The sequence below is a fragment of the Delphinapterus leucas genome, chromosome 3 (assembly GCF_059928025.1).
Source record: "Delphinapterus leucas isolate spDelLeu-1000000601 "Yukka" chromosome 3, BTC_Dleu_Yukka2, whole genome shotgun sequence".
Lineage (NCBI taxonomy): Eukaryota > Metazoa > Chordata > Mammalia > Artiodactyla > Monodontidae > Delphinapterus > Delphinapterus leucas.
Genome location: NC_143131.1, coordinates 113,487,246 through 113,513,397, shown reverse-complemented (window position 1 = coordinate 113,513,397; position 26,152 = coordinate 113,487,246). Strand labels below are relative to the sequence as shown.

Genomic DNA, 26,152 nt, shown 5'->3' with positions numbered 1-26,152 from the left:
CTCTGGCTGCTTTTAAGGGATTCTCCACTAGTAAAAGCAGAGGGTCACAAAACAGGCTATAAATTATACAGGCTGGCTAGGCACGTACGTCCTTCCTGTTCTCCTTCCCACTGCCGGGAGCTGCTGAGCCACACAGAGCCTCTAAGGAGCCAGGCAGTGGGGTCCCTCCAATTACAGAACTAGAAACAGATGACACTAGGCTCCTTCCAACACCTGTTTTCATCCTATTAGTGTTCAGTTGATTTGGTTGGAGTTTCAAAAACTAAAAGATCCTTTAAATCTAATCATCTATGAAAATTCTCAAAGCTTTAGGTCATTTTAATTACCAATCTCCAGCTCTTATTTAGCATATTTATGTTGCCAGAATTCTCAAGATTCATTTCTGACAAGGTTATCTTTTTACTGGGGGAGAGAAACCTTGCTTAGATTATAAAAATTAGATGTTACTTCCTAAATACAAGTTGACAGTGGAAAGAAGCACCCAGAACCACTTTAGGTGGATGGAAAAGTCAGCAGAAGCTGTGGGCTTCTCATTTCACTTCACTTGGTAGTACAGGAGATATGTTCTGATAAAGTTATATACAAATTAAACCTGGCATACATTAATTATACTACACTAAATAAGTATAATTACCTTTAAATTAATAAATTATATATGGGATCCTTTTTCAAAGCAAACAATCATCTCTGATTTACCTCTTTAAAAGGCAGTCATTTAAAATACTGGTTTTGAAATCTTAGAGATATTCAGAATAAACTACAGTTATGTTATTGCAAAAAAAAATACAATACTGGTTTTGCTTAAGTGACACCTATGACATTCAAGCTGAATATACAAGGATGACTCCATGTTTACAAAAGGTTTTATCATCAGATTCTACTGAATGACATCCTGTATGGCCTAATGAACACAGTAGTAAGAGAGAGCTGTCCAGTTCCAAGTGCAGAAAGATTTCAGTGTAATTTTCTCTCCTTGAACGCTGAGGTGCCAGCAACCCGCATTTTGCCTCACAATAAGGAACAGTGTCACATGATTCAGAAACACACTGAGTCACTGGCAGAGCAAAAGTCTTTCAGGATACATAAAAGGGTGCCATTTAAAAACCTGACTTGAAATAGATATGATCCAGTTTCTCAAAGTCACAATCACAAACAAAAAAATACAACTTGCCTAGTTCTGGACCCACATTCTTTGCATACCATTTAACATATGTACGAATCTTACTGTACTGTAAAGGTAGAATTTCAATAATATGGAAAACATAAAGGCTATATCTGAGTTTTACCTTCGCCACAATTCTTCATTTTAAAAAGTCCGAAAGTGAGAGTGACATAAGTGAAAATGGCACAGGAGGGAATTTCAAAAGCCTGTCCCTCCACAAAAGCAGTGAATAAACTTGCAAAAACTATTAAAATCAATTTTATCAGAATTCAGAAAGTAATAAAAACCTTACATCAACCAGGCAAACCCTTATTAAAGGAGAAAAAAACAAAACCCCAGCTCAATCCTGGTAACAAAACTTTTCTGTTTTTTAACTTACTCTGATCCTATCAAGCATTTTGACCAGGAAACAACTTCTACTTAGGGTAAATGAGATGCACACTGCACGTGCATTTCTCTTCTTGTAGTCTTTATGTTAAGAAGTCACACAAAAACAATTTGAGGTCACCAGTTAAAAGTAAAGTAAATAGGCACAGTACTAATTTACTTTCACATCTGTGAAATTCTTTGTTTTGTCCAGGAAAGAATCAAACCCTAAAAATAAGTCTTCGGGCTTCCCTGGTGGCGCAGTGGTTGAGAGTCCACCTGCCAATGCAGGGGACACGGGTTTGTGCCCCGGTCCGGGAAGATCCCACATGTCGCGGAGCGGCTGGGCCCGTGAGCCATGGCCGCTGAGCCTGCGCGTTCGGAGCCTGTGCTACGCAACGGGAGAGGCCACAACAGTGAGAGGCCCGCGTACCGCAAGAAAAAATAAAAAGTCCTCATATATATTTAAAACATTTTTAGTTTATATTTATTTCAGTAAGGAACTTACATACAGTTATAAAGTCCTCACCAAAATCAAAGGAATGCCAAAATATAACAAGAAAATACTAACTAGTGATAAACCTTATTTACAATATACTTTCAGTTTGTATTTCCATTGATCTTTCCAGCAACAAACTTTAGAGCTGAGCTAGCCAATTCAGTAGCCATCAGCTATGTGGCTATTTAGATTTAAGTTAATAAAAATTAAATTAAATTTAAAATTTCTTGGTCACACTGGCCGTATTTCAAGTGCTCCACAGCCATCAGAGTTTTTATTGGATGGTGCGGCTTTAGAGAGATCACATGGATATGCCTGTCAAATAATATTTTGTGTGCAGAAGAGAAGTGGCTCTAGAGCATGATCAGATGCATTATTCAGAAAATTTATCAAGTGCCTACCATGTGTCAGACACTGGGAATACAGAAGATGATAAAGTCACTGCATTCACAGAGCTCTAGTAGGGGAGACAGAAACAAGTAAAAATATACTATAATTTCTATGTAATGAGTACTGTGAAGAAAAACAAAGCAAGTAAAGAGTTACAGAGTGGTGAAATGAGATCAAGTAAGGCTTCCTTGTTAGAAGTGATGTGTATAACTCAAAGGACTAGACTGGTGTTTAAGATTATACAAGGTATGGGAGAGCTCCTTTGCAGCCAGCTAAGCCATTTAAGCAGTAGATATGCAGACTCTGGATTTACATGACACATGGAGTAAAACCTCTTCACAGCTACAACACCAGTGTTCAAAAAATATTTAGTTCATTAAGTAGATGAAATGGATCTGTGGCTGGTCTATGCTTAAAAATCTATTATTAAAATGTTCAAATTAAATATAAATGAAGGGAGACAAGTTATCTACCATGCAGTACATAACGAAGTACGAAAAAAATCAAACTGGAAACTGTCTTTTGAATTCATTCATGAATGTATAAAATAAGGTTAAAAAACACACCTGATCACTCTTAGATAACGCATTACTTATACCCTTTAAGGGACTTCCTTGGTGGCGCAGTGGTTAAGAATCTGCCTGCCAATGCAGGGGACATGGGTTCGAGCCCTGGTCCGGGAAGATTCCACATGTTGCGGAGCAACTAAGCCCGTGCGCCATAACTACTGAGCCTGTGCTCTACAACCCGCGTGCTGCAACTACTGAAGCCCATCCGCCTAGAGCCCGTGCTCCACAATCAGAGATGCCACCGCAATGAGAAGCCTGCACACCGCAACAAAGAGTAGCCCCCGTTGGCCACAACTAGAGAAAGCCCGGGCACAGCAATGAAGACCCAACTCAGCCAAAAATAAAGAAATAAATATACCCTGTGAGTTATGGTATTAATTGTCCTATCCTGTTTTTTAAAAAGGTATGTATGAACTTTTAGGCATAAAATCACAGGCAATATTTGCTTGGATAAACAAGCATTAAGTGGACTATTATATATAGTTGATTTACTTTCTAACCTAAACTTTGGCCTGAACGTTCTACTTACTGGAAGCATAAACAAACCAGTCCTGAAAATACATGTTTTCTTATAGAGTGATTTTCAATTTGACCAAATTGTCAAAACTGAAAGAGTCCCAAACACAGATCATTCACCTCTATATATGTACTAAACTTCTAAATAAAGACCACAATGATAGATGAAACTATTTTTTTTCTTATAGGTGTTCCTCATTTTCAGTCCTCTCTAGAACTGACCTCATATTCTTTCTGTGTCTATTACATCTATATCAACTGTGATCTAACTCAAGATTGAAACAGAACGAACAGTACATACTTTCAATTGCCAAGTAAATTTTCCGCTCTCCTTCCTTGGGTTCTTTGCCAGGTGGGAAGTATGTTCCTCTGATTGTAATTGCAGCTTCAGAATATTCACTGATTCTCTGCAGAGCTTCCTTAGAGGTAACTTTCCACCTAGCAGTCTATGAAATAAAGAGTGGGGGGACAATTATACTCCAATAAAGATGTTAAAAAAATAAAATAAAAAAGAGTGGGGGTAAAAAATCACTTTACAACAGAATAAAGAAACCTGATGTACTGACAAAGAATAGGTTAACTAAATCATATTATGGTCAATATTAAGATTATAATTAATACCTGCATCATAAATTCATTTAGATTCTAATGTAACTAGAACATAATCATAAATATGGAATTTCTAGTGTTGTCTCCCCATCTAGATAAAAAGTAAAGCAGCCATTTAAATGTTCATGGGTTTTAAACAAGGCATTTTCGCTCCTAAAAAAGGAGTTTCTACTCTACAATAAAAAAAAAAAAGTTTAAATCTGTTACTTGCCTGTGGGAAGTCATTGATCTCTAATTCTTCTTCATATCTCTTAAAAGATTCATTCTGTCCACCATCCTGTCTCTCCTCTTCTTGTTTCTCCAAAGGCACATAATTAAGCTTGGCATTGATCTTTTCAGCAAGTTGCTCTGCAATGGTTTTTGCAGAGACAGTGGGAGCCAGGATGGTGCCACCTCTAAGAATTGCATTGGTGGCCTGCTGCATCACATCCTGCAGTTAAAGAAGACCTACAGTCAAATCTCAAATGAGGGCAGAGACAAGACCAAAGATCCCACCACAAAGTATTCTCTGGAAAGCCACTAACTAAAAGCATCTTTCTAATGTAAAGTGCTACCCGTAAGTGCAATTTAACAGCATATATTTATAACAGACAGTTTAATATATCTCCCTTACTTGATGAGAAAACAATAATATTCAATTTTACATTAAAAATTCTACTAAATCATACATAATTAGGTAACTCTTGATATCAAATATAGTATAATATTTCTAAAATCATTTACATACTTTGTGGCTACTAGGAGTTTTCCTCTGAATCAGAATCTTTGCCCACTACCACCACTGAGCTCTTCCTTCCCCCATGGACCAACCCAACATTCTATAAATTACAGTAAATGACTTTACTCAACACATTTTTTTAAATTTGAACTTAATTTTACTATGTGCCTAATGCAGAGATAATTCTTCTGTGGGTAATACACGACTCACACCACAAGCTCTTCTAACAACAGCGAAAAGTTAGAGCCATTTGTTTTCACAGTAAAGAGTTATTAGTAGCAATAATCCAAGAGAATATTAGGTGAGGTGCTGTGTCCCTGTTGTCAGAAGAGGCACAGGCTTGAGTACAGTAAACAATTTATAGTAACTCACTGGCTAACTAAAACAGATGCAGAGACCCAAGGCTCTGAGCCTTGATTGTGGCTGCCTCACTGGGTCAGCCCACTGGCCTCTAGCTTGGTCATCCCACTTGGACACTAGAGACCTGAACCTATACAGGCTACTGGACACAGGGCCCTGCAGGTCCCCAAACTCTCAAAATCTTAAAAATACTGTCAAAATTAACAAATTGTTCTTTAGGAATGCTATGAAAATTTAACCTTAGTTTAAAATTAAGTTAACCAAAATGCTGGAGAGGGTGTGGAGAAAAGGGAACCCTCCTACACCGTTGGTGGGAATGTAAACTGGTGCAGCAACTATGGAGAACAGTATGGAGGTTCATCAAAAAACTAAAAGTAGAGTTGCCATATGATCCAGCAATCCCACTCCTGGGCATATATCTGGACAAAACTATAATTCAAAAAGATACATGCACCCTTATGTTCATAGCAGCACTATTTACAATAGCCAAGACATGGAAACAACCTAAATGTCCATGAATGGATAAAGAAGATGTGGTATGTGTATACAAACACACACACACACACATATGTACATATATACATACACACAATGGAATACTACTCAGCCATAAAAAAGAATGAAATAATGCCATTTGCAGCAACATGATGAACCTAGAGATTATCATACTAAGCAAAGTAAGTCAGGAAGAGAAAGACAAATACCATATGATATTACTTATATGTGGAATCTAAAATATGACACAAATGAACCTATCTACAAAACAGAAACAGACTCAGACATAGAGAACAGACTTGTTTATGGTTGCCAAGGGGGAGGGGGCTGGGGGAGGGATGGATTGGGAGTTTGGGATTAGCAGATGCAAACTATTATATAGAGAATGGGTAAAGAAGGTCCTATTGTATAGCAGAGGGAACTATATTCAATATCCTGTAATAAACCATAATGGAAAAAAGAATATATATATATGTACAACTGCATCACTTTGTTGTACAGCAAAAACTATCACAACACTATAAATCAACTATACTTCAAAAAAAAAATTAAGTTAACCAAAAAACTCCCAAGAGAAACAAGGCAAGTGAAATATTTAACACATTTTCCCACTGTCTAAACCCATGTTAGTTTCAGTTATGTAACTGGATATTCATACTTCCAAGGTATTGTTTGTGTGCCCAATAACCCACCTAATATAAACAGAAAAGAAAGAAAAGAGAGTTATTTCTTTAGCATTTTGTTAAGATCAATCAGAATACTACTTTATAAAATTATCCATGGTTAACATGCTTAACAGTTAGGCCTTCCAGACTAGGCATTAAGACCTCAGTTAACCACACTAGAGAAATCACCCAAATATAATAATTAAAGAATTCTGTATTGAGAATAATGTTAAATGCTTACTACCTCAGTGTCTAAAATAACTTCTTGTTCACTTGTGCTGCCATAATTCCTGAAAAGCATTTAAATCAAAGAACTTACAAAAAGTACTAAGACTTGGAACAAATTACTTAATACCTGAGACTCAATCCCCAAATTCTTCTGAGCATTGATTCTAAGAGCCAATCTCTTTGCAATTTCTAACTTCTCAGCATTTCCTGCAGTTGGAGCAGGAACACTAGATGTTCCAGGAGCAGCCATATCCTTCACTCTCTTCTTTGAATTAAACATGCTTTCAATTTGCTCATCAATCTAAACAAGAAGAAAAAGGATTAGTAAAAATCTAATTAAAAATACCAATTTATAGAGGGAGAAGAGGAGGAGAAGGGGAAAGGAAAGGGAGGAGAGGGGAGAGAGGGAGGGAGGGAGGGAGGGAGGGAGGAAGGAAGGAAAGAAAGAAACAGAGATACAAGGCTGCAAGAACCACTTCAGCAGACTCCTGAGTGGTACAGATACATCCCAATTCAGTAAATGAAGAACATGTGCTGTCAAGACAGAGCAGACAGTTTGATGCAGATGAGTTGCTCCAGGGCCAAGGCCTTAAGGCCAAATTACATACACTGCAATGAAAGAGGCTGGACAAGGGCAATAACTCAAGACCAGTGGACACCTAAAAATACAGTCAGTGGTTCCCAGGGCAAATGCTGCAACAGGGTTCCTAAATTTCTTCCCAACTTCAAAAATGCAATTGGATTTATCTAAAACACTGGGTAAGAGAATCAGGAAAAAAAGCCTTTATTGTTTTTTTTCCTTCAAGGAAGGAAAGAAATGAAGGTTGGTTTCCCCATCAAAGCAAGAGCAATGCTGAAAATTAGGCTAATATTTTAAATCTCAAATGAAGAGCAAGCTTTTTTCAGGGTTTAAAATTAATTAGGTTAATTTAGAAAGACCTTTTACTGAAATGGAAACAGACAACTTATCTTCTTTTTAAAATATTTGTTATCTACTAAGGGGTTTGAGTTACCAACTACTTTTAAACTAACATTTAAATAACCCTTTTAAATTAAACAGCACACATGGCGTTAAAATCCAAAACAAATGCATAAATCAGGAATGGGGAAGGTATATGGAGCTAGGTGACAGGGGTAACTTTACTTTCATTCACTTTAGTATTGCTCTATTTTTTTTTTACAAAACTTATATTTTAACAAGAAGGAAAAAAATCAACATATTTCATTATGGGATTTTTAAAAAATGTTTAAGTAACATAAAAAAACTGAGGTGGTTTTAAAAACAATCCCACATATTCTTTAATACTCTTCCCTCCAAGAGGTGGAGCCTCTCCTTAAATGTGGCCTGGACTTAGTGATTTGATTCTAACAGACAAAAAAAAAGTGGAAAAGCCAGTATGTAACTTCAGAGACTAGTCATAAAAGGTACTAAGGCTTCCTCTTTGCTCTCTCTTGGATCACTCATTCTGGGGGAGCCAGCTGCCATGCTGTAAGGACACAAATGCAGAGTGAAGAACAGAGGCATCCTACCAACATTAAAGTGACTGAGCAATCTTGGAAGAAGATGGTCCTGCATCAGTGAAGCCTTCAGATAACTGCAACCTGGGACAACAGCTTGACTGCAAACTCATGAGACCCTAAGTAAGAACTACTTGGCTAAACTGCTCCTGATTTCCTAACCCTCAGGAATCATGAGATAATAAATGTTTACTGTTTTAACCTACTAAGTTTTGGATTGATTTGTTACATGGTAACAAATAACTAAAATATTGACTTAATTGAATTTTAAGCCAGTATGGTATGCTAGTAAGAAATGGCCTAGAGTTAATAGGAGACCTTGGTCTGGTCCCGGCTGTGCTTAACAGCCAGTGTGGTCATTTCCTGAAATGACAAGATCAGACTGAATTCCTGATTTCCTAAATTGTGTTCTGAGCTAAGGTTTAACAGGGTATGTTTCAAAAACAAACAAAAAAAAGTTCTATGATCAAATATCAAATATGTTGGAAGATTTCTGTGTCAAATAAAGTTAAATAAGATTATTTTATTAATGACTTTTCACATCCTTTGATAGGATACCACTAATAGTGGTATATACTAGGCAGATTTTCCAAAATTATTTTATAATGAAAACATCTAAAGCTCAAGATCCTGGGATTAAGGCTCCAAAGAATACTCTGGGAAACCCTTAACTTGCTGAGTCCTCAGGGTCCCTTTTCACTGGGTTACAAATAATTCTGTAAGCTAAGAACATGGGCTTTGAAGTAAGAACAGAATGGGTATAGATCCCAACTCCTCCCCTTAACAGCTATGCAAATCTGAAAAGGTTATTTCTTTCTAAGCCTCAGTCTCCTCAATTATAAAATGGGAATACTCTGAGTATCCACTCATCTAGCTATTGTGAGGAAGTAAATGAAATAATCCCTGTAAAGCACTTTGCACAGGACATGGCACTTAGTAGAACTCAATAAATGTTGACTATTATTATTACTAAGGATGTTGTATAACAATTAAATTGTAAAAGATTAAAAAACAATATTAGTACCAATGATGTTAAAGATACAGGGAGCCAGGCACTCTTATATAACACTATTGTGAGTGCAAACTGGTACTCACCTTGCAGGAGAACAATCTGACAACGTTTTAAGACCAAATTAGATATACCCTTTGGCCTAGCAATTCCATTTATACATTCATCCTCAAGACTTAATGCAACGAATGTGCAAGGTTTAATGTTCAAGAATGAGCGATGAAGTACAGTAAAGTATATTCCAAATAAAAAATACATGGAAACAAACATGTTTGTTTCCATATATTCAAAAATAAGGATTTGATTCATTAAACAGTGGAACATCCATATAATGAAATATGTAACCAAAGAATAGCATAAGAGTGAATTTACTAAAAGGGAAGACTTCAACATAGGACTATTGTAAAGATTATAAAGCAGTATGATCTCATTTTTATGAAATTACAGAAATACAGGCATATGTGAATACGTCTGTATACACAGAAAAAAACTGAGAAGGGTACACAACGAAAAGTTTCCAGTAACTTGCTAACTAAACAAGCCTATGGTAAAACCTCCAGTATCAAAGGAATAATTGATTCAACTGGTAAGAATAAGGCTTAGAACAACAACACTTACATCAACTGCAGCATCCTCATCATCCGAATCTTGAAGACCAAGAGCAGCTTTTTGTAACTTCTTTCTCTCATTTGCCAAAGCTTGTTCTGTTTCATCAAACTTGAATCCCTTACCAGAGAACCCACTACTCTTTTTAATTATTTTCCCTTCCTTTCAAGGAAAAACAAGGAAGTTAATTTCATAATAAAAAACTTTAATATTCAGGAATTTATGGCAATTAAATATTTTTCAAGGCGGTGTTGACAATGTAACAAAAACATTTCATCTAGCATGTGAGAAAAAGGAACTCTATGTAGACTACAAAAAATACTAAGTTGAAGCAAAAGGGAGCATTTTATTTTCACTCCTTTCCCTTCCTCGCTAAAGAGATAAGTGAAAATAATCCTATCAAGATTTACAGGTATTAAATATTCAAGATCTAGAACACAATGACTTGCATAAAAATGAGACTTAAAAAACTCACAGCTTTCTGTTGATCTTTGAAATCACTCCAAAGTTTCTCTAGATCAGGTGGCACTGCAGTCCCTGACAATTCAAGGGCTTTAATTATGTCACCAGCATACCGAGCCTGATCTTCTGTGATGAAAGTATAGGCGAAGCCCTAGTGAATGATGAAAAAGTGATACTATTAAACACTAACAAGATGAATCCTCCTTAGATCACAAATAAGATAAAATCTGAGTCACCTAATATACCCTCTTTAAGATGACTCCATTACTAAAGAATTTCAAAGACCACAAAAGAGTCCTACTAAATTCTTTAATGGTTCAAAGTGAAATACCTAAGTTTAATATTTAAAAATAAGCAAAACCAGAAAATTTCTAATCTCTTTATGCATAAAGGGAAATACATGTGATTTTTACATAAATGTACAACTCCACTGTCATAAGTATTAACTTTAATATATCTTATTTCTCCCTTTTTGCTTGCATTCCCTTCCTCCACTACCTACTGCACCTCTCTACCCCAGCTAACCTGTGTTAACGTCCTAGAATACAGCTTCCCATATTTTTTAAAGACCAATTAAAAGATATAAAAACATACACACATGTATATCTGTTATGTTTTTAACATATACAAAAATGAAGTCAGCTATATCACTTCCCTGGGATTCTCTAAAGCCTAAGGATGCAGGTGTCCCCAGCAGCTTTTTGGTTCAGGCAAGAGAAAGACTGGAGTTGTAAGTAGAGGAATAGCAAACTACAATTAGATTGCCATCTTCACAAAACGCTCTACCCTACCAGTGAACTGTTATAAATTTTAAAACATGATTTAATATTTTATTTCAGGAGTACCTAGTTACCAGATTTGACCCATGGCCTACTTTTATACGATCCATGAACTAAAAGTGGTATTACATTTTTTAGGGTTGTGTACACACGTATACACACACACACACACACACACAATGTGACAGAGACTGCGTGTGGCCCAAAAAGGCTACAATTTTAACTACCTGGCCCTTTACACAAAAAGTTTCCCAAATCCACAGAATAACTCAGGTTAAAAGAATAAATGCCATCACTACTTATTAGCTATGTAAATTTATCAAGTAACAATGTCAGTGTGCCTCAACTTTTCTCATCTGTTAAAAGGGGTAATATTATCTACCTCAAAGGGAATTTGTGAGAATAAAATGAGATGATATATGTAAAGCACTCAGAACAGTGGTGGGCATTTAATAAATACTCCATAAATATAACCTATTAATACTATTATTGCTTCAGTATGTAGAAATGTCCATGGTTGTAATATCAAATATATCACCATCAGTGCTTCCATCAGTGCTGCCTTCAAAAAGAAAGAGTTAGAACTATATACTTAACAGAATACAGATAAGTCAAAAAAGTAAATAATATTCATGTGTATAGGGGGGTGAGAACAGGGGTGATAGGTGTGGGCTGAGTGTATTTCATGATCCCTTATTTTAAAAAAAGCAATGAAAGATCTTGAACTATATGCATGTATGTATATACAGAAATTTTTAGGTGGGGAAAAATACCTTTTGGGGACACAAATGGTTAACACTATCTGCCTACAGAGAACAGCACTTAAGACATGTAGATGTATATAAATGATGAACATCAACTATCCCCATACTCTGATGATGAAGGATTTTCAGAATGTCCCCATAACTCCTATTATCTCTTTATAATCATAAAGAAACACTTGTATTTTAACATAATAAAAATCAACTTTAAAAGCAATTATTTTTACTTTGTTGCCTGCTCTTCCAGTCCGTCCTGCTCTGTGCACATAATCCTCATAATGGTTGGGGCAGCTATAATTTACTACAAGAATCAGATGTTTCACATCTAGGCCTCGGGCAGCAACAGACGTAGCAACAAGAAGTTTGCAGGTCCCATTCTTAAAATCATTTATGATGCTATCTCTGTCATATTGATCAATGCCTGCAAGTAAATTAAAGAGTTGTAAAACCACATATTCAAGTTAAATTTTCCATTTCCTCTGACATTCAGACAAAGAAGTTAAACACGGGGTAAAGAACAAATCCAACTTATATTGACCACATGTCCAACAACTACCATATAGAAAGTAAAAGACTTGGCGGGGGGTTGGTGAGGAGGGATAAATTAGGAGTTTGGGATTAAAATATACACACTACTACATATAAAATAGATAACCAACAAGGATCTACAGTATAGCATAGGAAACTATACTCAACATCTTATAATAACCTATAATTGAAAAGAATCTAAAAGAGAATAGATATAATGTATAACTGAATCATTTTGCTGTGCACCTGAAACTCAACTACATTTCAATAAAAAATTAAAAAAAAAAAGACTACGGAAATTTAATGGCAAGATCAAAAGTTATTGCTATTTACGAATTCCAAATCTGCCCTGTTTTGCCCCCTTTCCTACATATAAGGCTTATCACTCCAGAAGCCCAACCTCAGAATCACTAACCTGTATCTCTTATAGGGGCAAATGGGAAAAAGGCAGGTACATTCAGCCTATATTGACAGGATTCAGATCTTTCTAATTCTCTCATACGTTATTTAGAGCCTTGCTCCTCACAGTTTTGTCCCAGGGACCAGGAGCAGCATCACATGACAGCTTGTTAGAAATGGAGAATCTCAGATCCTACCCCCAAACTACTGAGTCAAATTCTGCATTTTAACAAGGTCCACAAGATCCACATATGCACATTAAAGTTTATGGTGCACTGCTTAAAAAGTACCCAACTGGATCTCTCTTTAAAATTTGTTACTCAAAGAGCCTCAGGATGAGTGACAAAGCAGAGCATAAAATACCAAAATGTTCTTTTACAAAATGTCCAGGCCACAAATATACTTTATGATGGGGTACCTGGGAATCTCTAGTAATCAGAGAAGGGAATGGGATAAATTCTCAAACCTTGAAATTCATTTTTGCAGCAAGAGATATTCTAACATTCCATATAAAACCTGTGTTTAACATATACAGAACATTTAGCATCTAAATATTTATCAATATTAATTTATATTACCTAAAGTTTTAAATGTACTCTTCAAAGATTGAATTATGGAAAATATTTGGATCTTATCTCAAAGAAACTAGGATCCAACATTGTACCCAAAAACCTCATAAGAAAAATTAGTGGAATCAGTAACAATATACGTTACGTTTATAATTTTAAAATACCACAACTTTTAGTGTAGACTGAGGTATCCTGACACATACGTGCAGTAGAGTTAGTAGTTAATGGCAGCAACCATTAACCCTCTTCCTTTTTAACATAACCTCAATTTTGTTATCCACCCAACACATGGTCACATATATTAAACCAGAGATGAGCCTAATTCTCAGTCTTAGGAGGTGAGTAATGATTAGTGTAAACTAGCCCTTCTCAAACTTTCTGTGCTCAGGTTGTCTGTGAACTCTTAAAATTAATAAGAACCAGACCCAGAGAGCTTTAGTTTATCTAGGTCATCTATATCAATATTTAATGTATTAGAAACTAGAACTGAGGAAAATTTTAAATATTTATTAACTTATTTAAAAATAATAGAACAATTACATGCTAAAAAAATATATTTTTGTGAAAAGTAACTTTTCCAAAACAATAAAAATGAGGCACTTCACATTTTTGCAAATCTCTTTGATGTCTGGCTTAATAGAAGATAGTTGGAGTCTCATATCTTCTGCATTCAATCTGTTGCAATTTAACACGCTGTGCATCCTCTAGAAAGCTATACTACGTATACACTGATGAAAGAATGAAAGTGAAAAAGGCAAATAACTTGGTGGGGTTATTATGGAAATATTTTTGACTTCATGAAACCCCTGAAAATCTCAGAAACCTCAGGGGTGCAAGGATAATACATTAAGAACTATTTGTCATTCCCTTGTCTTTGAATGAATTAGGCATAAACATGTGAAGCAATTCTGACCAAAAATATAAAAGAAGTACAGACAGGGGATTATGGGGTAAAATTTCCTTACATATATAAAAAAATATACATTTACATCAAGGTAGGGGAAAATCTTATAGACTAACCCTCCTGTGGGTAACAACTATGAATTCTGGACAAAATATAAAGAACTAACTACCTGAAGGCACCAGAGAGTGACTAAAAGAAGGCAGAAACTGGAAGGGAGTTGACACCTGGAAGAATGCAATGGCACTGGTTGAGTTTACAGGATTTTACTTCTTTATTTTAAACTTTCTGTTTGGGAGCGGGCCCTGAGCAGCCCAGGTAGGGAAGTCAAAACGTGAATAGAAACAGTCTTACTGACAAGAAGAAACAAGAAGAAAGCATTCAGGATAAACTCAGGACCAGAAAAGAGGGGATAAATCCCAGAAAGAACAACAGAGCAGGCATGTCCAACAGTGCATAAAAACACTGTCCAAGGACTTCCCTGGTGGCGCAGTGGTTAAGAATCTGCCTGCCAATGTAGGGGACATGGGTTCGAGCCTGGGTCCGGGAAGATCCCACATGCCGTGCAGCAACTAAGCCCATGCACCACAACTACTGAAGCCCATGAACCCTAGAGCCCACGCACCACAACTACTGAGCCCACATGCCGCAAGTACTGAAGCTCACGCGTCTAGAGCCCGTGCTCCGCAACAAAAGAAGCCACCACACCGCAACAAAGCCCCCGCTCACTGCAACTAGAGAAAACCCGGGTGCAGAAACGAGGAAGGGAGGGAGGGAGGAAGGAATAAAATTAAAAACAAAAAACAAAAAAAACGCTGCCCAAATATCTGACACCTAAACTATACACACATGGGGCAGAATCCAAGTAGCCCAGCTCTGACTGAAAGAAATTATTAGAAATTTCAGAGGTTGCCCAACAAGAAAGACACTTTCAAATATGGATCCAGCCAAGTTAATACCCTATTTTTTAAAAAAAAAAAAAAAACCTTAAATAAAACATAAGAGAATTCAGACTCTACAAGGTATCATTCACAAAGGCCAGTATACAAACCAAAATTACTAGACATACAAAGAAACAGAAAACTATAAAACAAAATCAAAAGAAAAGATAATAGAAACTGACTTCAGATGACCAAGACATTATAATTAATAGTCAAAGATTTTAAAGCAACTATTATAATTGTGATCAAGGAAAAAAACTTTTAAGTGCTTATAATGAATGGCTAGGAAACTGAATTAGAGAATCAGTAAAATATAAAAGAGAGCCCACAGGAAATTCTAGAACTAAAAAAAAAATTGAATTAAAAAATTCACTGAATGGGCTTATTATTAGCAGATAAGAGATGGCCAAAAACACACAGTGAACTTAAGACAGAGTCAAAGAAATTATTCAGTCTTAGAAAAAAGATTGTAAAACAAAGACTGAACATACCATCAGTGATACGTGAGACAGAATCAAAAGGCTGAACATACACACAATTGGAGTCCCAAAAAGAGAGGAGAGAATAGGGCAGTAAAACAATCAATCAATCAATCAAGAAATAACAGTCAAAGGACTTCCCTGGTGGCACAGTGGATAAGACTCCACACTCCCAGTGCAGGGGGCCCAGGTTCAATCCCTGGTAAGGGAACTAGATCTCACATGCATGCCACAACTAACAGTTCGCATGCCACAACTAAGGAGCCTGCCTCCCGCAACTAAGACCCAGTGCAACCAAATTAATTAATTAATTATTTTTAAAAAAGAAATAACAGTTAAGAATTTCCCAAATTAGATGCAAGACATAAATTTACAGATTCTAGAAGGCGGTAAACCCGAAGGAGAATACAAAGAAAATCATATCTAAATCAACTTACCATATGACCTAGCTATCCCATTCCTGGTTATCTACCCTTGAGAAATGAAATGTTCACACAAAAATCTGGACTTACATATTTAATAGCAGCTCTATTCATAATTGTCTAAAACTGGAAACAACCCAAATGTCCTTCAACAGATAAATACACAAACAGTAGTACATCCACACAAAACATACTATTAGATAATAAAAAGAAATGAACAATGCAACAACTTGAATGAATCTCAAAGCCATCATGCTGAGTGAAAAAAAAAGCCAACTGCAAAAAGCTGTATAATGTATGACTGCATTTATAAACATTCTTATAAGAGCACATCAGTGGTTTCCAGGGGCTATGTACAAGAGGAAAGATAACCTTAGAGTTACTCTGCATAGGGATAGGACAAGGGAGTCTTGGGGGGTGAGGGAACTATTCTGTATCCTGATTATGGTGAATCCTTTGGGATGGTTAAAACAGCCAAAAAGCTGGAAGTAGCCCAGGTGACCAACAGAAATGACTAAAAAAACTATGATATACTTATACACTGGAGTATTACTCAGCAATAAAAGGGAAGAGCTGTTATATCCAACATGGATGAAAATTCAAAAATATATGCAGAGTCAAAGATACCTGACACAAAACCGTCCATAATGTATGGTTCCATTTATCTGGAATTCTAAAACAGGTAAAGTTGGGGAAAAAAATGTAAAAAGTGGTGGCAGGGACTGAGGGAAATTTCTGAGGTTATACCTTAACAGAGGTTTGGGTTTCACAACTTACATGCATTTGTCAAAACTCATCAAATGGGACACTCAGGATCTGTACATTTCACTATAGTTTACTTACAAATGTTTTATTTAAAAAAATTTTGAACTAGTGTTAATCATGTGCACAGTGAAGTGAAATGTGCTGATGCTGCAACGTATTCTGAAATGTATCAAAAAACTAAGAAAGGGCTTCCCTGGTGGCGCAGTGGTTGAGAGTCCGCCTGCCGATGCAGGGGACACGGGTTCATGCCCCGGTCGGGGAAGATTCCACATGCCACGGAGAAGCTAGGCCTGTGAGCCATGGCTGCTGAGCCTGCGCGTCCAGAGCCTGTGCTCCGCAACGGGAGAGGCCACAACAGTGAGAGGTCCGCGTACCGCAAAAAAAAAAAAAAAAAAAAAAAAAAGCCCTACATAATTTCATGCTGCAGAGCAACTAAGCCCGTGCACCACAACTACTGAGCCTGCGCTCTAGAGCCCGCGAGCCACAACTGCTGAGTCCACGTGCCACAACTACTGAAGCCCGGGCGCGTAGAGCCCATGCTCCGCAACAAGAGAAGCCACTGCAATAAGAAGCCCGTGCACCACAACGAAGCGTACGTAGCCCCCACTCGCCGCAACTGGAGAAAGCCTGCACTCAGCAACGAAGACCCAACACAGCCAAAAATAAATAAATATATTTATTTTTCAAAACATGTAACTCACAACTTTAAAAATAAATAAAGAAAAGGAAAACACAACAAGTCATTTTCAAATATTAAAAGTTAACCAAATACATATCCTCAAAGCCCTTTTAATTGCATTCCACATGATGAAGCCTTGTGTGGTAGATTGTATTTTCCAAAGACGGCAGCAAAAGCATGTCCTATCCCACATGCTCTTCTGCATATCGAATGACATTTTCCCATAAGGTGGTGGAGTCTATGACTCCATTCCCTTGAACGTGGGCCAGTCTAGTGACTATTCTGACCTATAAAATATGGTGGAAATAAAATTTCTACCACTTCCCAGTATCCTCCTTAACTGTCTTGGCAGCTTCTGGTTCTTGCCTTCTGGCCAAGCAGCCTCACAGAGAGGCTCACAGGGAAAGAGTCAGGACTCCTGGCCAACAGCCTGACTGAGCTCTCAGTCAAGAGCCAATACCAACTTGTCAGCTGCCTAAGTAAGGCAAATTGGAAATGGATCCCCAACCCCAACTTAGCCATCCGAGTAGACAGAGCATGAAAGAGAGACTAGTTATGTGCTAAGAACTACACAAATTGCAGATTCATTAAAAAAGAAAAAAAAAAAAGACTGTTGCCACTAAATTTGGGGGTGGTTTGTCACAAAGCCATATTGCCAGAACACTTGGTTAGTGAGTTTAATTCAAACTGTCTCTGTTCCATATGTTTAGTGTTCTAAGTCCCACATATATATAACAATGGCGATATTACACAGAAATTAATTAAAGCTCTAATGTGAATCATAATAAAAACCTCTAGGTAGCATGGTACAATGGAAAGAATAGAACATAAATCAAAAATTTTAAGTGCATAGAAACCAAGCCTATCGATCTGCGCCTGCGTGACCAGCTGAGCTGGCCTCTGGAGACTGCAGATTAGCCGACCTTGCCTAGACAACCGAGTGAGAGGTACCCCGGTGATTAGTGATTTCCTGCTGCCTCCTCACACAGTACCTGGGATTCTCATGACAGCAGTGATTGGTGAGGGACTTGACCAAGGGAGCCCCCTTATCTCCCTCCAGTAGCAGTTAAGCTCATGGAGTGTGGACCCACCCAGGGTGGGTTCCAGTTCTGGCTCCACCATTTTCTGTGTCACCCTGGCAAAGTTTCTTAACCTCACTATGCCTCAGTTCCATCTTAAAATAAAAATATCTTAAAAGACAATAATGGTACGTACAACGTAGGGTTGCTTTGGGGATTAAATGAGTTATACTAAAGCACTGAGGCATTTCCTGGCACGTGGAAAGCGCTCTAAGGCAATTGCAGTTCTTTGATGTCTCAGTCTGCTTTTAGTTTGCGGATTTGGGAAAGTCATCAGAGACCATGCCCCTCCTCTGTTTCAGAAACTCCAAAGGCTCCCTTTGATTACAGCAGGGGCTCCGAAGTGATGGTGCAGGGTGAAGGGGTGTGGGGGGAGAGGTAACATAGGGTGGGTGTGATATGATACGTTGGCGGAGTGGGAAGAAAATACTAGAATATTTCTAATTTTTGTGTTTTTTAATTTCTTATTTGTGTGTTAATGTTTATAAAGAGCATAATATTACATTAGTTGTACATATAAATAACTTGTAAATAAATATTGGGGGTTTGGGCTGAAAAAAAATTTAAGTTCAATTCCTCGATTAATGGTTATGGAATTTGATCAAACCAATATGTTGTTGTCTTATTTTCTTTATTGCTAAGATGAAATAAAATAATGCTTACCCACCCCCACAGAACTGTTGTGAATGAAAAATGACATGGATGACATAAAATTTACTGCTAAATTAGAGACAAAGGAAATACACAGCACAGTGCTTGGCTAAGTTAAGTACTTAACAGACACTTCATTAAACGTTACCTCCATGAAGAGACATGCAAGGGTAAGAAGCTCTCATTAAATCTTTCAGAAGACCATCAGCATGTTCCTGCTTATCCACAAATATAATGACAGATCCTGATTCTTGATAATGGCCTAGAAGTTCAAGTAGCTTCAAGAATTTCTTTTCTTCTTCAATCACAATCTGAAAACAACACATTGTACCAAGTTAATGGAGTAAAAACCCAAATACATTTCATGAACAAAAATATTCATTTTATTTGCGGCAAATAAATAAACATCTTCCTATAACTTTAGGAAGGGGTAGGAAAATGTTGATTTTAATTGATAAACCACTAAGACCAAAAAAATAATTGTAACTTTCAGAGACTAAGAGGCTTACAAATGTGGACAGATGATCATCTGTTCTCTCTCTCTCTTTTTTTTTTATTTTTGCGGTACGCGGGCCTCTCACTGTTGTGGCCTCTCCCACTGCGGAGCACAGGCTCCAGACGCGCAGGCTCAGCAGCCATGGCTCACGGGCCCAGCCGCTCCGCAGCATGTGGGATCTTCCCAGACCAGGGCACGAACCCGCGTCCCCTGCACTGGCAGGCGGACTCTCAACCACTGTGCCACCAGGTAAACCCCTCTCTGACTCTTAACTTCACATCCTATTAACCAAAGAAAAACATAGGTATGTGACATTTTATCACCAGCCTACCACTTCTGGTGAAAAAAACTAAAAGAGCATTTAAACAGACAGTTCCATGGAAGAGCAAATTCAACTATACTTGGTAGGGCTTTCCTGGTGGCACAGTGGTTAAGCATCTGTCTGCCAATGCAGCGGACATGGGTTTGAGCCCTGGTCCAGAAAGATCCCACAAGCTGTGGAGCAACTAAGCCCGTGTACCACAGCTACTGAGCCTGCACTCTAGAGCACGTGAGCCACAACTACTGAAGCCCGCACGCCTAGAGCCCATGCTCCACGAGAGAAACCACCACAATGAGAAGCCAACGCACCGCAACAAAGAGTAGCCCCCACTCACCACAACTAGAGAAAGCCTGCATGCAGCAATGAAGACCCAATGCAGACATAAATGAATAAATAAAATTAAAAAAAAAATATATATATATATATATATATTTCGTAAAATGTTAAAGGCTGCAGTTGATACGTACTATTTAACTTTAGAAATTATCTGCCTACATGACAACGATCCCAAAAGGATGACACAGTGCCTAAACATACAGGGAACTGGGGGCTTCCTAAGGTCTGTACGCACCACTTGTTGCTCCACATCTGAGCAAACCACACTTCTGCCTCCAACCTGCACTTCAATGGGTTTACTCAGGATTCTGCGAGCCAAGGCCTCCATAGCTCTGGGGAAAGTAGCTGAAAACATAACTGTCTGTCGGTCAGGACGAACATTATCCACAATGCGCATGACCTGAGAAAACATTACAAATAAGCATGGTGAGTGTAGTCTCCAAAAACTGTAGGATGGTAAAACCAAGTAGAAGGAACTTTTGAGAACATCTATTCAGTGACTTTTAAATGTGTTACCTTAGAATATTATAATTGATTTTACCCTAAAATTTGCTCCTCTCATAGTTTCCCCCTCTCAAGATATGGCAACTCTAGTCATTTTGGTTTATGCCAAAAATCTAGGAGCCATCCGTAACTACTCTCTCTCTTACTCATCCCACACCCAATCCATCAACAAATTCAGTAGTCTTGATCTTCAAACTAAACCTACAATGCACCTATTCCTCATTGATATTTCTGTTTTCCTCCAATTATTCAACACATTTTTACTGAGCAACCATTATGTGCCAGGCATTGTTCTAAGTGCTTGGAATATGCAATAAAAATAGAGAAAAACTTGTCTTAATAGAGCTTATATTCTAATGAGGATGCATAAACAAATATATTATCTTACAAATGGTGATAAGAGCTACAGGAGAAAAAAGAACAATGATGGTGGACATACTGTTGAGGGAGTGGGATACAGGTACCAATTAACTACCTCAGTGTCTAAAGAGCCCTGGAGGAATCAGGGAGTTCTAGGATTCTTATGGCATAAACAAGCAAAAAAAGACATAATGAATAAAATTATTACTGATGGTTTCAAGAGAGACAGGGGTGAGTGGTCGGAAACTGGAAAGGGTAAAGGTCTTGCCAGGAATACACAGGACCACATTTCTACTCCAATCAAAGATGATGTGGTATCTGTGAAAGGGGCTGCCCTACCCAAGGCATGTGGAAATCCTGGGCTCCTGGTCCAAACCTCAACCATCTCTCATCTGGATTATTTCAATTGTCTCCTACCAGGTTTTCCTGCCTTTACTCCTGTCCAATCTGAAATCTATTCTCCACCCAGCAGCCAAAATGATGGCTTTAAAACTTATCCCAGTATTTTCAGTTAAAAATGTTTCAGTGTTGACAGCACACACTTACTTCTCTTCCCTTGAAAAACGCTGTAAAATGTAACAATACAGGGATTGTTTTAAAAAATTACACAAACCAACAAAGACCAAGAAAATAAGACAGGACACGATAGCAACAACATTTTGATTAAGTGGTACCTGACTAAGCAGACCCAAGAAAACTAAATCCTAAAATGGGAATGAACTAGACTTTCAAGAAGTGGCTTCTCTTATACCCTATCCTGTTTCTCTTCTTCAGGAGGATTGCTCTTTACCACTTGGTCTTTACATAAATTTCAGAGTTAAGCTCTCTTTAATGTTTTCCAGTAAAGTTTCACAGTTTTCTCCAGATACATATTACACATCTTTGTCAAGTTTATTTTTTCAAGCTTTTGTAACTTACATGATTTCTAAAGTACATTTTCTAACTTACTGGGAAAAGAACTGCAAATGACTTTTCTTTACTGACTTTGTGTCCAGAAATTTTACTATTCTCTTTATCAATTCTAATAATTTATCTGTAGATTATTTTGAGTCTTCTACAAAGATAGTCATATCATCTGCAGATAACACTTGTTTCTTCCTTTCTAAATATACCTTTTTCTTGCTTACTGTGCTAGGACCTCTAGCAAAGTGTTGAGTGAGTGTTCACTACTTAATTTTCTTTCTTATGTTAAAAGCTTCAAAGTTGCACCATTAGGTGTAAGGTTTGCTACAGGCTTATTCTGGTAGCTCCCTACTAGTCCTAGTGTGCTGAATTTTTAAACCATCAGTGAAATTTTATCAAATGCTTTTCTACATTATTTGAGATAATACTATGGTTTTTCCCTCTATTCTGGTAACAGGGTGGATTACATTACTTGATTTTTCTAATGTTAAACCAGCCTTACATCCAAAGGATACTAACTTCGATATGATTAATGATCTATTTTAAACATTGCTATATTTGGTTCCTTAATATATTTTTTAGGGGTTTTGCATCATTGTACATAAAACTGTAACATAACGTTTGATTTCTGTATCAATATTATATTGGCCTATAAAACGGAATAGCTACTATGGAAAAGTTTGACTGTTTCTTAGAAAGTTAAACATAAATTACCATACAGGGGTGGGGAAGATGGCAGTAGAGTAAGACACGGAGATCACCTTCCTCCCCACAGATACATCAGAAATACATCTACACGTGGAACAACTCCTACAGAACACCTACTGAACGCTGGCAGAAGACCTCAGACCTCCCAAAAGGCAAGGAACTCCCCACGTACCTGGGTAGGGCAAAAGAATAAACAGAGACAAAAAAATAGTGACGGGACCTGCACCAGTGGGAGGGAGCTGTGAAGGAGGAAAGGTTTCCACACACTAGGAAGCCCCTTCGCGGGCAGAGACTGTGGTTGATGGAGGGGGGAGCTTCGGGGCCACGGAGGAGAGTGCAGCCACAGGGGTGCGGAGGGCAAAGCGGAGAGATTCCAGCACAGAGGATCGCTGCCGACCGGCACTCACTAGCCCGAGAGGCTAGTCTGCTCACCCGCCGGGGCGGGCAAGGCTGGGAGCTGAGGCTCAGGCTTCGGTTGGAGCGTAGGGAGAGGACTGCACGGAGAGGACTAGCGGCGTGAACACAGCCTGAAGGGGCTAGTGCGCCACGGCTAGCCGGGACGGAGTCCGGGGAAAAGTCTGGACCTGCCGAAGAGGCAAGAGACTTTTCTTCCCTCTTGTTTCCTGGTGTGCGAGGATAGGGGATTAAGAGCGCCGCTTAAAGGAGCTCCAGAGACAGGCGCGAGTCGCGGCTAACAGCACGGACCCCAGAGACGGGCATGAGATGCAAAAGCTGCTGCTGCTGCCACCAAGAAGCCTCTGTGCGTGCACAGGTCACACACCTCCCTTCCGGGGAGCCTGTGCAGCCCGCCACTGCCAGGGTCCCGGGATCCAGGGACAACTTCCCCGGGAGAACGCACGGCGCGCCTCACACTGCTGCAACATTATGTTGGCCTCTGCTGCCACAGGCTTGCCCCGCATTCCATACCCCTCCCTCCCCCCCCCCGGCCTGAGTAAGCCAGAGCCCCCGAATCAGCGGCTCCTTTAACCCCATCCTGTCTGAGCGAAGAACAGACGCACTCCGGCGACCTACATGCAGAGGCGGAGCCAAATCCAAAGGTGAGCCCCCAGGAGCTGTGCGAACAAAGAAGAGAAAGGGAATGTCTCCCAGCTGCCTTAGGAGGGCCGGATTAAATCTCCACAATCAATTTGATATACCTGCATCTGTGGAATACATGAATAGACAACGAATCATCCCAAATTGAGGTGGACTTTGAGAGCAAGATTTATTATTTTTTCCCCTTTTCCTCTTTTTGTGAGTGTGTATACTTCTGTGTGAGATTTTGTCCATATAGCTTGGCTTTCACCATTTGTCCTAGGGTTCTATCTGTCCGTTTTTTTTTTTTTTTTACTTTAAAAACATTTTTTTCTTAATAATTATTTTTTATTTTAATAACTTTTATTTTATCTTACTTTTTTATCTTTTCTTTTCCTTCCTCCCTCCCTCCCTCCCTCCCTTCCCTTCTTTCTTTCTTTCTTTCTACTTTTTCTCCCTTTTATTCTGAGTCGTGTGGATGAAAGGCTCTTGGTGCTGCAGCCAGAATTCAGTGCTGTGCCTCTGAGGTGGGAGAGCCAACTTCAGGACACTGGTCCACAAGAGACCTCGCAGCTCCATGTAATATCAAACGGCAAAAATCTCCCAGGGATCTCCATCTCAACACAAGCACCCAGCTTCACTCAACAACCAGCAAGCTACAGTGCTGGACACCCTATGCCAAACAACTAGCAAGACAGGAACACAACCCCCACCCATTAGCAGAGAGGCTGCCTAAAATCATAGTAAGTCCACAGACACCCCAAAACACACCACCAGACGTGGAGCTGCCCAACAGAAACACAAGATCCAGCCTCATCCACCAGAACACAGGCACTAGTCCCCTCCACCAGGAAGCCTACACAACCCACTGAACCATCTTTAGCCACTGGGGACAGACACCAAAAACAACGGGAACTATGAACCTGCAGCCTGCAAATAGGAGACCCCAAACACAGTAAGATAAGCAAAATGAGAAGACAGAAAAACACACAGCAGATGAAGGAGCAAGATAAAAACCCACCAGACCTAACAAATGAAGAGGAAATAGGCAGTCTACCTGAAAAACATTTCAGAATAATGATAGTAAAGATGATCCAAAATCGTGGAAACAGAATAGAGAAAATGAAAGCAAGATTTAACAAGGACCTAGAAGAATTAAAGATAAAACAAGCAACGATGAACAACACAATAAATGAAATTAAAAATACTCTAGAAGGGATCAATAGCAGAATAACTGAGGCAGAAGAAAGGATAAGTGACCTGGAAGATAAAATAGTGGAAATAACTACTGCAGAGCAGAATGAAGAAAAATGAATGAAAAGAACTGAGGACAGTCTCAGAGACATTCGAATCATAGGGGCTCCAGAAGAGGAGAAAAAGAAAGGGACTGAGAAAATATTTGAAGAGATTATAGTTGAAAACTTCCCTAATATGGGAAAGGAAACAGTTCATCAAGTCCAGTAAGCACAGAGAGTCCCATACAGGGTAAATCCAAGGAGAAACACACCAAGACACATATTAATCAAACTGTCAAAAATTAAATACAAAGAAAACATGTTAAAAGTAGCAAGGGAAAAACAACAAATAACACACAAGGGAATCCCCATAAGGTTAACAGCTGATTTTTCAGCAGAAACTCTGCAAGCCAGAAGGGACTGGCAGGACATATTTAAAGTGATGAAGGAGAAAAACATACAACCAAGATTACTCTACCCAGCAAGAATCTCATTCAGATTTGATGGAGAAATTAAAACCTTTACAGACAAGCAAAAGTTGAGAGAGTTCAGCACCACCAAACCAGCTTTACAACAAATGCTAAAGGACCTTCTCTAGGCAAGAAACACAAGAGAAGGAAAAGACCTACAATACCAAACCCAAAACAATTAAGAAAATGGGAATAGGAACATACTTATCAATAATTACCTTAAATGTAAATGGATTAATGCTCCCACCAAAAGATACAGACTGGCTGAAAGGATACAAAAACAAGTCCCATATATACGCTGTCTACAAGAGACCCACTTCAGATTAGAGACACATACAGACTGAAAGTGAGGGGATGGAAAAAGATATTCCATACAAATGGAAATCAAAAGAAAGCTGGAGTAGCAATTCTCATATCAAACAAAATAGACTTTAAAATAAAGACTATTAGAAGAGACAAAGAAGGACGCTACATAATGATCAAGGGATCGATCCAAGAAGAAGATATAACAATTGTAAATATTTATGCACCCAACATAGGAGCACCTCAATACATAAGGCAAATGCTAACAGCCATAAAAGAAGAAATCGACAGTAACACATTCATAGTCGGGGACTTTAACACCCCACTTTCACCAATGGACAGATCATCCAAAATG

General features: G+C 38.4%; 1 protein-coding gene across 5 annotated transcripts in view; it reads right to left on the bottom strand.

Moving 5' to 3' along the window:
- The window catches only part of DDX46 (DEAD-box helicase 46), a 58,378-nt gene that overhangs the window by 4,749 nt on the left and 27,477 nt on the right, over nucleotides 1–26,152 (bottom strand). For 3 of the 5 annotated variants that reach the window (XM_089908444.1, XM_022588836.2, XM_089908445.1), the window contains 8 exons: nucleotides 20,515–20,679; nucleotides 19,274–19,436; nucleotides 11,940–12,133; nucleotides 10,186–10,323; nucleotides 9,723–9,872; nucleotides 6,702–6,878; nucleotides 4,323–4,541; nucleotides 3,804–3,948 (listed from right to left, as the gene is read on the bottom strand). In XM_089908444.1, the coding sequence (XP_089764570.1) occupies nucleotides 3,804–3,948; nucleotides 4,323–4,541; nucleotides 6,702–6,878; nucleotides 9,723–9,872; nucleotides 10,186–10,323; nucleotides 11,940–12,133; nucleotides 19,274–19,436; nucleotides 20,515–20,679 (1,351 nt within the window). The remainder of the gene's footprint in view (nucleotides 1–3,803; nucleotides 3,949–4,322; nucleotides 4,542–6,701; nucleotides 6,879–9,722; nucleotides 9,873–10,185; nucleotides 10,324–11,939; nucleotides 12,134–19,273; nucleotides 19,437–20,514; nucleotides 20,680–26,152) is intronic. The other 2 variants (XM_022588837.2, XM_089908446.1) reach the window with 2 other exon arrangements.